The sequence below is a fragment of the Trichoplax adhaerens genome, genomic scaffold, assembly GCF_000150275.1.
Source record: "Trichoplax adhaerens TRIADscaffold_3 genomic scaffold, whole genome shotgun sequence".
Lineage (NCBI taxonomy): Eukaryota > Metazoa > Placozoa > Uniplacotomia > Trichoplacea > Trichoplacidae > Trichoplax > Trichoplax adhaerens.
Genome location: NW_002060945.1, coordinates 5,433,645 through 5,445,725, shown reverse-complemented (window position 1 = coordinate 5,445,725; position 12,081 = coordinate 5,433,645). Strand labels below are relative to the sequence as shown.

The window sequence follows — 12,081 nt, the reverse complement described above, 5'->3', positions numbered from 1 at the left end:
GTCAGAATTAACCCGACTTATGTTTACTGTATAGATCTATGACGTCTTCTACGTCACGCTTTGAGCCAAGGAAGATGGGGCAACGATCGTGGATTGATTTCGGTTCAACGTCCAAGATATCTTTCTCGCCTGTAGTTGCCAGACCACCAGCTTGTTCCATTACATACGCCATTGGTATGCATTCATACAATAATCTCAACTGGTGAAATTAAATAATAACATAATTTTATTTATTTATGCAATTGACCAGCAATGACTAAAAGACATTCGCGCTGAACCTGATATATTGAATCAATTAATTAATCTTACTTTGCCTTTAGGACTCTTTACATTAGCAGGATACATAAAAATACCGCCATACATCAGCGTCCTGTGAACGTCCGATACCATAGAACCGACGTATCGAGCAGAATAAGGCGCAGAGCCATCCTAAACAAGGAACGAAGTAGTAAATGAATAAGTGTAAACTTACAGTAGATTGTAAGTTATATGATACAAAAAAGACAAAAATTTTCAAGAATTTTAGCTTTATTATAAAAAGCATAATTTGTTAGCGATGAAATTATTTTAGGCCATACTTTGGGAAACTTTTTCCTTTCCAAAAATTCTGTTACAGCAGGATCAAAATATTGTGCATAGCCTTCATTCAAGCTATAGATTTTTTTGCCATTCGGTTTGCATTGCATATCTGCATGAGTCAAGACGAATTCTCCGATAGACTACATAACGCATTTGATAGAATATTTATCTTAGGTATAATAGTATCATCGATAATATCAAGCTATTTACGGGTACAAGTGGTTAATGGTTATGCCTACATACGCGTTGTAAAATTAATTATAAAGAGCAAAAATTTACGGTATAACAGTTGCGACAGGAAATTTGTGATATTTTGAGACACATCAAGCGGTTCAATTGTACTGTACAGTAACACAACTTTTACACTTACTGGATCTAAGGTAAATCCATTGACACCATTACCAGTTGATAAAACAACCATGGTAGCACTGCCATATAAGGCGTAGCCAGCAGCAACAATGTTGCGACCGCTGCAAAGGCAATCTTTTTCAGTTGGCGTTCCATCACAATTCTAAGGTATACGTACAAGATAGTTCCAAGAATACGTAGTTTAATTCAAATTTAATTGAGTAATTGCTATTTTTTTACAGGGTTATTAAGTAGCTAATAAACAATTAATCGTACTGTATTGAAGACGACATTAACAGTGAAGGCCATCCTTCATTTCGACTATAAATGATAAAATTGCGATCTATAATGCATTAATACACGTTTGCAACATAGTATAGACTGTTGTGATGTACCTTTTTGCCTATCGCAAATATAGAACCAATGGAAACTAAGCAATCTATATTAGAGGAGCCATCCAAAGGATCAAAATAGACGATATATTTTCCTTGTTTCTCCGTTTCTACTTCAATCATTTTCTCATTCTCTTCCGATACCATGGCAGCAACAGTGTAGGATGACTTTAACATATTAATGAATAATTCATTAGCTAAGACATCCAATTTTTTGACTTCTTCACCTTGCACATTGATTTCACCGGCAATACCGAAGCTGTTAGGCGATAAAAATGATAGAAAGTTTATTAATTAGTGAATTATTTAAGACATGAGAATCTTAGAATCAATGGGTTTATGAATTGTATGTAGGTGTATTAGAGAGGAAAAATGTTGATCCAAACTTGGTTTATGTATCTCAATTTTAAAATAACTTTGTATAGACGATATGTACGAAGGAAACAGATCATACAGGGTAAAGGGTAATATTTAAAGGCTATCATCATCACCAAATCACTGACTCAGAATGGATATAAAATTGGAGTTGTTACGCTATGTAAACATTCTATCTGCGATACTGTACTGTACTGTACTGTACGTATGACCTTTTTGTCCAGGGCTAACAGTAAGTAAACATGTAAATTATATTATTAGTAGACAATATGATTCCATCTTATTCTCTGTGCTTGTTGCAAGAGGAAGGGCTAAGCACAGTCATGCCTGCAAGGTTACGGGCACTTAGCAAATGAAGAGAGTCGTGTCAGCTGGTAAATTGTTTATTCGTGTATTCATGCAGAGCAGCATGATGAATGTGCTGGTTCGAACTGCCTTTAATTCAAAAAAAGAGCCTGTGATTTAGTTTATACAATCATTTTTGCCAATACAGTTCTATCCTTGTTAAAGATTCCATTTCTTAGTCTATCCGATGGTTATCAAAGGTAGAAATGGCAGTCTGGCTTTAGTTTCATTGAATGCAGTATACGTCAAGGGACTACTATTACCTTGCACTCCAGAACCTCGTCCTGGTACCAACTCAACAGCAAGACGCGATCCCGATTCCAGCTGCAACGTAGCAGCATAGCCATCCACTGATCTTTTGATTCCCTTCAAACCGACTTGTATTTATAAGTATCGGAATAGACCATGTTGTAGACTTACAAATGCGCGATTGACGAAAAAAGTTGTGGTGTTGATTGGGTAATCATGAATTAGCATAATTGATTGCACCTTGGCTGATTGCATACGCTAGTTAATACAAACAGTGGAAAGAGAACATCAAACAGAGGTCAATCCTGCTATTCTACCTACGCCAATACTGTCATTCTCCACCTTTTTTTTTCCTACGTTTTATTCATTTGCCTTTATTTATCACCATGGCAGCCTGCGGCGATCATGTCCTGACTGTCAATATAGTACGTCAAGAAGTGATAGCCGGAAATGTTTTGGATCGCAAGGGATCAAAGTGTCAGGATACGGTCGTATCGTCCTGAAAAAACTGCGAGCGATGTAGCCATAGTCAAAGCAGGGACATCCCTGGTCAAAGCCTAGTGGGTTTTTGGATCGTTCTTGATAGAACTATCTATGAATGAAAGCTGTTATGTTGAGCAATATCGACAGTGTATCTACAGTATCCTTTGCCTTTTCTGTGCTGTAGAGGGCGTACTCCGAACTACTACGACTACGAAGGCAAGCAAGAGGAGTTCTAAGCCATTGAATGATCTATCGAAGAGAAATGACTGAAACTAAATGTCCCCCCCCCCATAGCAGGATTGGATGATGGACTTGTCTATACACTCTCTCATTAGTCAAGCATTAAGCTAGTAAAAAATAACATTGAAATCCATGTTGGATAGCAGAGAAACTTACAGTTTAGCTATGCCAGCTTTACGGACTGCCGAAGAAACTGCTTTAATGGCTGTCAGTAAAGAATTGAGTAACTGCGTTAAATCACCACTGGCTTGAGGAAATTTTTGCTGCTCATTGAGCACAAATCGAGTTAAAGTCATGCAATCGGTATCGAAGGATTGTGCTGGATGATCAGCCATGATGTTAGATTGAATTTTACCTTGCGGCTACGCTTGAAAAAGAGATGCAAAGAAGGCCAAAAATGGCTGAAGAGAAAAGTGGAGAGGAAAAAAGATCCAGTCAAGCTCTACTGCCAGTTAGGCGTCACGTCAACGGATGTCGTCACGACCTCTTGTCTGGGGTATAAATACTGTATAGGAAAAGGTGACGGGCGTCCGTCCTGGATTCCGTGGTGGTCGCGCTCTAGTTCAGTGTGTAGTACTGTACTGTACTGGCGTGGATTTCTCCAGCACGATTTAGAACGCATGGCACAGACCAGATAGCGAAACCCAAAATTCGAATTCGTGTTGAGTAGTCCCTGTCTCTTTGATGCAAATGACCTATGCAAGCTTGCAGTGGAAGATTTTGCAACATCTTGGACACTATGCATGCTTTGAACAGGGACCTTGAGTAGTTCTTATTCATCGCTTTGAATCTCAAAATGAATGAATACAACAAGACTTGCTAATTTCTTGCTCAAGATCACTCAGTGACATCAATCAGTTCTTCTGCCAAGGACAATCTATATCAATGTCTGCAGTAGAGTTGTAAGGAGGAATTGACACTTTGACAGTACTGTCGTAGTAGCAACATCATCGCATGGGGTGGGTTATCGTGGATATCATTATATATTGGTTGTCTTTACCATAGAAGTAAGGAGAATACCTCCATGTCTTACCTCGATCGTTCTTACTTCAATTAAATATCATTACAAGACAGAAAAATCAGATATACTGTAACAAGGAAGGAAAGAACAAAGAAAACTAAAGTTTATACTGTAGACTACTCTATATTAGGCGAGTAAATTGTACTGTTCGTCATCAGAGTTTTCATAACGGTCTATCCTGTAATTTCAAGAAATAGATAGCTAGTATTGCATCAAGATAGAATGCAGCATCATCTTTTTAAGCTGCATCATGACCACAATCCTTCACCTCATCACGATCAGCTATTGCACTTGCAGAAAGAAGAAATATCAGTCTCCAGGATTCTACTGTACTTGACTGGATAATAACAAGTGCAACTAGTAGAGGACATAAATACATAACAGACTGTCCATTTTCTCGTCTTGATGGATGACAAGGTTAGAAAATAGCAGGATCCTGCCATTTGGGGTAAGAAGTGGGTGGTGTACGAAACGTCATCACTCACGTGATCAGTTCTGTAGGTTTACTACTCAATCAGTGGTAAAAATACCTTGCTTTTCACTACTATATTTTTACACATCGTCATTCTAGCTCGCGATCGGAGCCCCTCCGATTGGAGACAGGTCAACAAAGCAAAGGGCAATTTTGCCACGTAGGCCGGCCGGCCGGCGGGACGGACGGGACGGGAGATGGCAAGTTAAGGTATGATTGCATCATCCTTGCACGCAAATTCTTGGCCATTTTCCAGCATGCCTGTTCTAATTTCAACGGTAACTAGGCTCATTAACTTGATAGGGAAATGAGTAGGGAAAATCAGAAAGGCAAGAATAATAATAATATTAACGATCAAAAATGACGATGATCGTCTTCCTTTGGAATAGAGTTGTAAAACTGACTAGAAGATATACTGAATTCCAGGACCAGAAAGCGCAATCGATGCAACCACCTTAAAACATTGATTTTTCGTTAGTCGATGCTCATCATTTGTGTTATGATTGAGCACAACTTGAACTAGTTAAGCATCCAAGTACTATCCAACTCATTGATGTATAAAGACTACACCTCTTGTAGATACTATCTTTCAATACATACGTATTAATCTGCATAATTCCGTGTTAGGCCACAGTGCTGCATCCTAAATTAGGACGGTAGCACTATGTATTATCAATTTTAATATGCCTGTATATCAATATCAATATAGGCGTATCTATGATATATGTGTAGGCCCAATGAGTTATACCATGACTGCAAGACTACATATTAACCTTCATTACATCGATGTCGATTTTTATTAATAACTTTATTCACTACAATTGGGAGATCGAATAGGAGACAATCTTCTTTCAACCCATGATGCAGTATATCTACGCGTATCTAGTAATTCATGCCAAATTTTAGCTCTACGCGTATCAAGATCCAGGAAAGACCGTAAATTCATCTATAAATTGATTAGGATCCACCACAGAGATATAAAAAACCACTATTCTATTTTTTTTTTTTACCACTATGGGATCCACACCGATCCGTATAGGATAACCTACTGTACGCATGATGACATTGTCAGGTTTCCGGCAAGGAAATGACGCAATTCGACGTATTTAGATCCTCTTCAGCGATGATCCAATCACGTCTACATCTTCACCTAATCCGTATCAGGACGTAGGAAGAAAGATAGTGAAACTAGCAGTAAACTAGGATCAATATTCATCCTTAAATGATTCTACCGCATATACAGTACGGTATACCGTCAATCAAGGCATCCGGTAAAGAATATGTAAAAAAAACTCATTTGGACATTCTCTTACTAGGTAAACGATGATATTGAACTATCCCAATGGACTGATCTTCTCACAAGGTATTATTGTAAACAAAGTGGACAGTTAATTTCAGTGCAAAAAGTCTGCACAAATAGATAGTGGGAATAGGACATTAACATGAAGCTTCTATTTCAAAGTACATCGACGTAGTTTAGACTTTAGACTATATTAGGGTTTTCAAAATAATCCAATCGCTCGTATGATATGAAGAGCAAAGTCCAAACCTAATTCGAAGAACAAAATCGGTCCACCATGATCTATTTTAGACATTTTACAATATAAGTAGTGAATGGATTATCAAACCGGTTGAAAAATGAGCTATAAACCTTTGAAGTTCAAAATTCACTAACTCAAAATTTTAATTATTAAAATTGAGAAAATCTTTTACATGACTGTAATAAATGCGTCTCACAATAACTATCTTAGTCAAATGGTATTTTCTAAAAGGCTTTTATTACAAAATTTTAGGAATAGTAGAGCAATAATTAATTACTACACGAATCTAGTCTAAAATCTAAAGTATTCCGAGCTCAAAGCGAAGTAAAGTCTCTTATTCTCTGTGAGCTCATCTCTGCAGTTCTTATAAACATCTCGTTAAATCCATTTATGACAACTTGATTTATCTACAATCAGACATGAGTCATCAAACAAATACTTTTCTCTAATAGTACATCATTATTTTCTACAGTCTAAATCATTCTATTTAAGATGTTACTACTATTCTATTAAGGTCTAGGCCCTTTCTCCGAAGGACATCTCAACAACTACAGTGTTTCTAGCTACATAAATCTTGTACCATAATTAGTCAACTGGCTACTATTAGTCATCCAGAATTTCTAATAATACCTATTCAAAACAACCTAACTATATCAAATATAGCTATCCGTATAATCAAATATGGGTGCATCACTACAATGATAATTTCTTTATTAATTAAACTTACAAGTACAGGATAACAATCATAATTCAAGTTCATAAGTCACGATGTCATTCGAATCTTATTTTAACGTTAATGTACAAATAAATGTAAAAATATTTCGCATTCATTAAGAATACTCACGACTTAATCGCTAATATATTGTCTTAATAATAAAGGGACTTTATCATGATCGTAATAATCATCATCAAATACCATTATAGCCAATGCAATAACTCATATTATAAGATGACTAAACTGTAGTCATTACATAACAGAAATATTGCATAACAGATCACGTCGTCAATTATTTCAAACTAGAAACTATCCATAGCAAATAGCTCGATTTTTAAGGATACTTTAGATTCATTCTTCAATCCATCACGCCAATTAAAATAATTACCACACTCTCAAATGGCTCAAAAATGAATTTCAATAAATTGTTTTACCTGCAGTTGCTTCATTCTTAATATCACAAGCCATGTGTTCAGTTATGAATAGGAATAAGCGAGCATTCTAAAAGCAACTAAATTTTATAGTCCTAGTTGGCGTTACGTAAGAGTTAAAATTATTTATTAATGGCAGTCTGGCGATACGTGTATAATATCAAAGATTAAGTTTATTCTACCCGACGTAATTAAAAACTGACTATCGTCATGGATTACTTTAGCAGTAGTTTACCGAAGGATTTTATCATCTATTGAAATTATTGTCATATTCAAGGATAATACCATGGTTTTAACAACATCAAACAATGCCAACAAGCATGATTGCATCTAATTCTTCTAGCTCGATACAAAGCTGTTCATTTGGTCTAACGCAAGTTTTTTAAGATCAATAACTATCACAGCAGCAACTGATCAAAATGATATAGGCCAATACCAGCCAATTTGAGATGAAATTGAACACTGATGGATTAGCAATTGCACTGTACAAGCTTTAAAATCAAGAGCATCATAAACGTATTCTACAAACCAAGCTCAATTTAAGTCGAGTTCTCTTTAAACATTCTGCAGGCGGAAAAAATTATATAAATGTCCTATAGAACAATTTTTATAGGGTATACTTTCACCTTCTTCTGTGTATCAGTATATAGATCTCTACACATATCGCATTGTAGCACACCATAGAAATAGAGTAATTATAATCAATTATCATCTAATACTAATGCAATAGCTTTAGTCCATTATAAATATTCCTTGAATAAATAAACGTCTAAAGTCGTAACTAGTTTACTTCCAAGAATATCAATTACATCGATAGACATGAATCATCATTTTCTCAATAATTGAAATAATGTCTAGCTTAAAGAATCTTTAGTAATTGGTAACAATATCGTAATATTGTAGAAATGGGTTCAAGCATGTTAATTTCGAGCTAATTAGGTAACATCATTTTCAGAAGCAATCAGTAGATGCACGGCAGTATTAATTCAGTAGTCGATCTGAGTTATAACTGTTATCTATTGTAGGATTATATCAAATGTTAGTGTCAGAAGTTATATATAGGTGGAAACATGATAATCGACTACTATTTAAATTAAATTGATTTATACTCAAAATATTCTATTTACAAATCTTCTATTTCGGTAATTTGATAGTACAGGTATTTATTGAGCTAATTAGTCATTTCCTGTTGAAATTTTATTTGTATATTAAATACGTTATTGTTGATCAAACGCTGGAATCAGTAATTGCATGCATCAATAATGTTAAAATATCTACACTACTATTTCAATTAAACTGATTTGATTTAAAATGTTTCCAATTATTAATCTTCACTAAAGCTTTTCGTACGGAATAGATACTATAAAGCTAATTAATAATTTGCTATTAAGATTTTATTCGTATATCCAGTACGTTATTATTGATAAAGTGCTATTATCAACAATTACGTACGAGTATATCAATAATGTTAAAATTCACAACGGGTTGAATTGAACTAATTTTATTTAAAATATTTCCAATTGCTAATCCTTAACGCTGCTCCTAGGATATACGTGCTATACAGTTAATTCATCTTTTTTATATGCCACCAAAATTTTAGCTCCGTATCCTTCATTTGCTTTAGTGTATTGCAAAATAAATAAGCGATCTGATGGAAGTATTTACGGGGAAAATTAGCTAGTAGCATATTGACTAGTACACAATCGGCAGCCGATAATTGCATCGTATTGTTGAATGCTAAATAACTCATCCAAGATTATATTTGTAACAATAGTATATTACAGAACTTGTAGTAGAATATGGTATTCCTATTTTGATCTATGGGAGCATACTAAAAGGATAACAGTAATTTAAACTGTAAAAATGCTCATATATTATTGCACGATCCTCATTGCTAGTATACTTGTACAAGATAACATCTCAAAGCTTATAGTTACTATCAGATGGAATAATTGTTACTTATTGAGAGATCTATTAGTATCCTGACGTAATAGCATTGATAATGGATGTTAATTTTATGATTATAAAACAAAATTACTCACTTGAAGTCATTACTTTTCAAACAGCAATATTTTACTCTCAAGTAATAGCAGTTTTCTTGTATCGGTATTTTAGCATTATCTCACTAACACATGCTTCTACTGTGCATTGTACAATAAATCAGATGATAATTACAAATATCGAGTATTGAAAGAGTTCAAAATTTAAGATTGACTGTTTGCATAAATGCAGGCCGCTTCAACGTTTAATACATTATTTTTCTATAAGTCTTTTAAATTGATTACTAGCATGTCAATATCACCTTACATCCACCATAAAGGCAATAATCAACAGAAAATGTGACATTTTGCCGTAGGATGAAGATTGCTTGATATTACTATAGTCTTTATTGAAACACGACAGTCCTTCATTTTAAGGAATTTATCAGATCATCTTATTTCACTATGACTGCACACTGAGTACATAAAGATGCTCTACTAGCTATAAAGGGCTTAATGAGTTGTATACTGCTTCAAAGCTTTATAGCAAGCTTTATTTATTAGTCCAAGGATCAAAATTACTTTTATAGTTTCACAGTTTCGTATTCCATATGACATCAATCATTAATTGTAATTATATAACTGTAATATCAGTAGAATGTCCTGTTCATATCTTTATAACATAGGATACTTTTAGATCTATTTCAGTTGGCCTACATTATATTGTGCGATTTTAAGATCTATCGGAACTTCTGAGATACTATCTGTAGACCATCGCGCCATTATTTATAGTTATACATCAATTCGTATCTTTTTAATCTACTTTTCACAATCCAAATTATATTCATATTACAATCTACTTGTCAGCCTACAGTATGTATATTTCTTTATAGCATTCATAATGATCAAGAGGCCAATTTAGTCAAGACAATTAGCCATAAGTAATATACGGTATGTACATATCAAGATTAACACTACCCGTAATAAAGTGTCTTAAAATTAATATAGCAAGACTCGGATTTCTCGTTGAGTTTTCACTTTATTACATAAATCAATAGTTTTACCGAGCATCAAGTACATCTCTAGTGACAATCAAATACTCACATGTTCTCGGGGTCTAACTTAATGATGTACATTGAGGCTTCATAAACGCAATCTAGATCCAAATATCAATTACTTACATGCATTTTACACTGTACTAGTGCAGCTCGTAATATCTATCTATACTATCGAATGACTGTGATATTTGATTATTAAGTCTTATTGATAGAATCTTCCACTCACGATACTTCGGGTTAATATACTTTGCTATGCTATAAATTTTTTCATCGTTCTTGAATTGACATATAGATTAATGAGCCTTAGGATATTCCGAAATATTTCGGTATCTTCAATTTATGGTATAGGCAATTCCGGACATGATATGAAATTCGTAGCGTACTATTTATGTCGTGGCTTGAATCATGTATTAACTAAAATTTTACTGATTTACTATTCTAATATAATAGATTGTTCTCTGCAGCTACATTCGAGATCAATCAATTAGTGATAGCAAGATAAAATCAATTGAACTGCTACAACTTTTACTGTCGTAATCATACCCGTGTACTGCATAATTAGTATCTACGAAATTGAATAAATAAATTATAAACGATGATTTATGTTAATTATTGATCAAATAGCATTATAATGCTTCCACTATCACTTATTTTAGCTATTTATCGGAACAGGTGCAAGATAATTTAACTTAATTAAGAGCTGATCTAGCTGTATAAAATCATCATTTCTATCAAATGTTTCCGGTTTATAGAACCAATTAACTCTAATTGAGTGGCCAGGCTAAGAAAGAAGACATTGATATGCATACCTAGACTTGATCACAGTTGATATCGATTAACGTAGTATCAGAATCATTTCGTATCAAATTAATTTTAAAAATACTATTACTGTATTTATATTATCAATATTTACCCATTTCCCCTCATATGCATCAATTGGATTCGTGATGTTCCCGATGAGTGTTTATTACAAGTATCAATGCTGTCGTAAAAGACCTATTATAATAATTATATTACTATTAAGGTAAACACAAAGATCAGTTATTAATGATTGATGTAATTATAATTCTATCTCTTGTGTCAAAATATAACTTACTGGATTTCATTTTTAATGATAAAGTATACGTAGTGCCACTTTTTCTTAGTTAAAAATAGAAGTAAAAATTATAATTATGGGTAAAAATATCAAAGGTTTTTACGTTGCTATAGGTTTTAAAAGGTTAAACCCTGTTTTTAGCTATAAATTAAATTGAAAGACAACCAAATCGTTATGTTAGCCATATCAGCGAAAACTTTTCTGAATATGGATATAGACTAATAACAATAAAGGCAGCTTTAAGATTGTGAATTTATTTTTGTTAATATATTTGTTGTTGTTCTCATAAGCAATGCTGATTAAAATTTGATACATCTAGTAACATAGACGTTTGAAAGTTTGATTTTTTATTATTTAAACCTATAGATATTGCGTAAATCAACAATTATATCTAATTTAGCTACAATCCAAGACAATCCCTAAATAGATACAAAGATTCAATACATGAATGAGATAAAGTAGTAAATAAGATATAATAATCCATGCTTAATATTTAATTTAGGCTACGGTATTCAACGACCAGTGGATAAAACCGTAATTTTTGCGAAAAAGTAGAACATCGATATAGTATACACTTATAAGGTACCGGTATTAATTCATATTCAATCACAGCACCATTGCAACAGTACATTAGTTAATCCACAAATAAATCAGATCAATGACTTTCCCTTTGACCTTTACTTCCGCCCCTGAATATTTATTAGAGCGTGGACAAAAAATTAAACAAGTCCGGTATCAATAAATAAAAAGTTTAAAT

At 33.8% G+C, this 12,081-nt stretch overlaps 1 protein-coding gene across 1 annotated transcript; it reads right to left on the bottom strand.

The window, feature by feature from the left end:
- Positions 1 to 7: 7 nt before the first annotated feature.
- TRIADDRAFT_37385 (uncharacterized protein) lies at positions 8 to 3,398 on the bottom strand (the record flags this gene model as incomplete). Its single annotated transcript, XM_002110486.1, has 6 exons — positions 3,168 to 3,398; positions 1,323 to 1,578; positions 950 to 1,090; positions 579 to 719; positions 310 to 429; positions 8 to 199 (listed from the first exon to the last, which is right to left on the bottom strand). The coding sequence occupies exons 1-6, from the start codon at positions 3,344 to 3,346 to the stop codon at positions 8 to 10; spliced, it is 1,029 nt and encodes a 342-aa protein (XP_002110522.1). The 5' UTR covers positions 3,347 to 3,398.
- Positions 3,399 to 12,081: the final 8,683 nt, after the last annotated feature.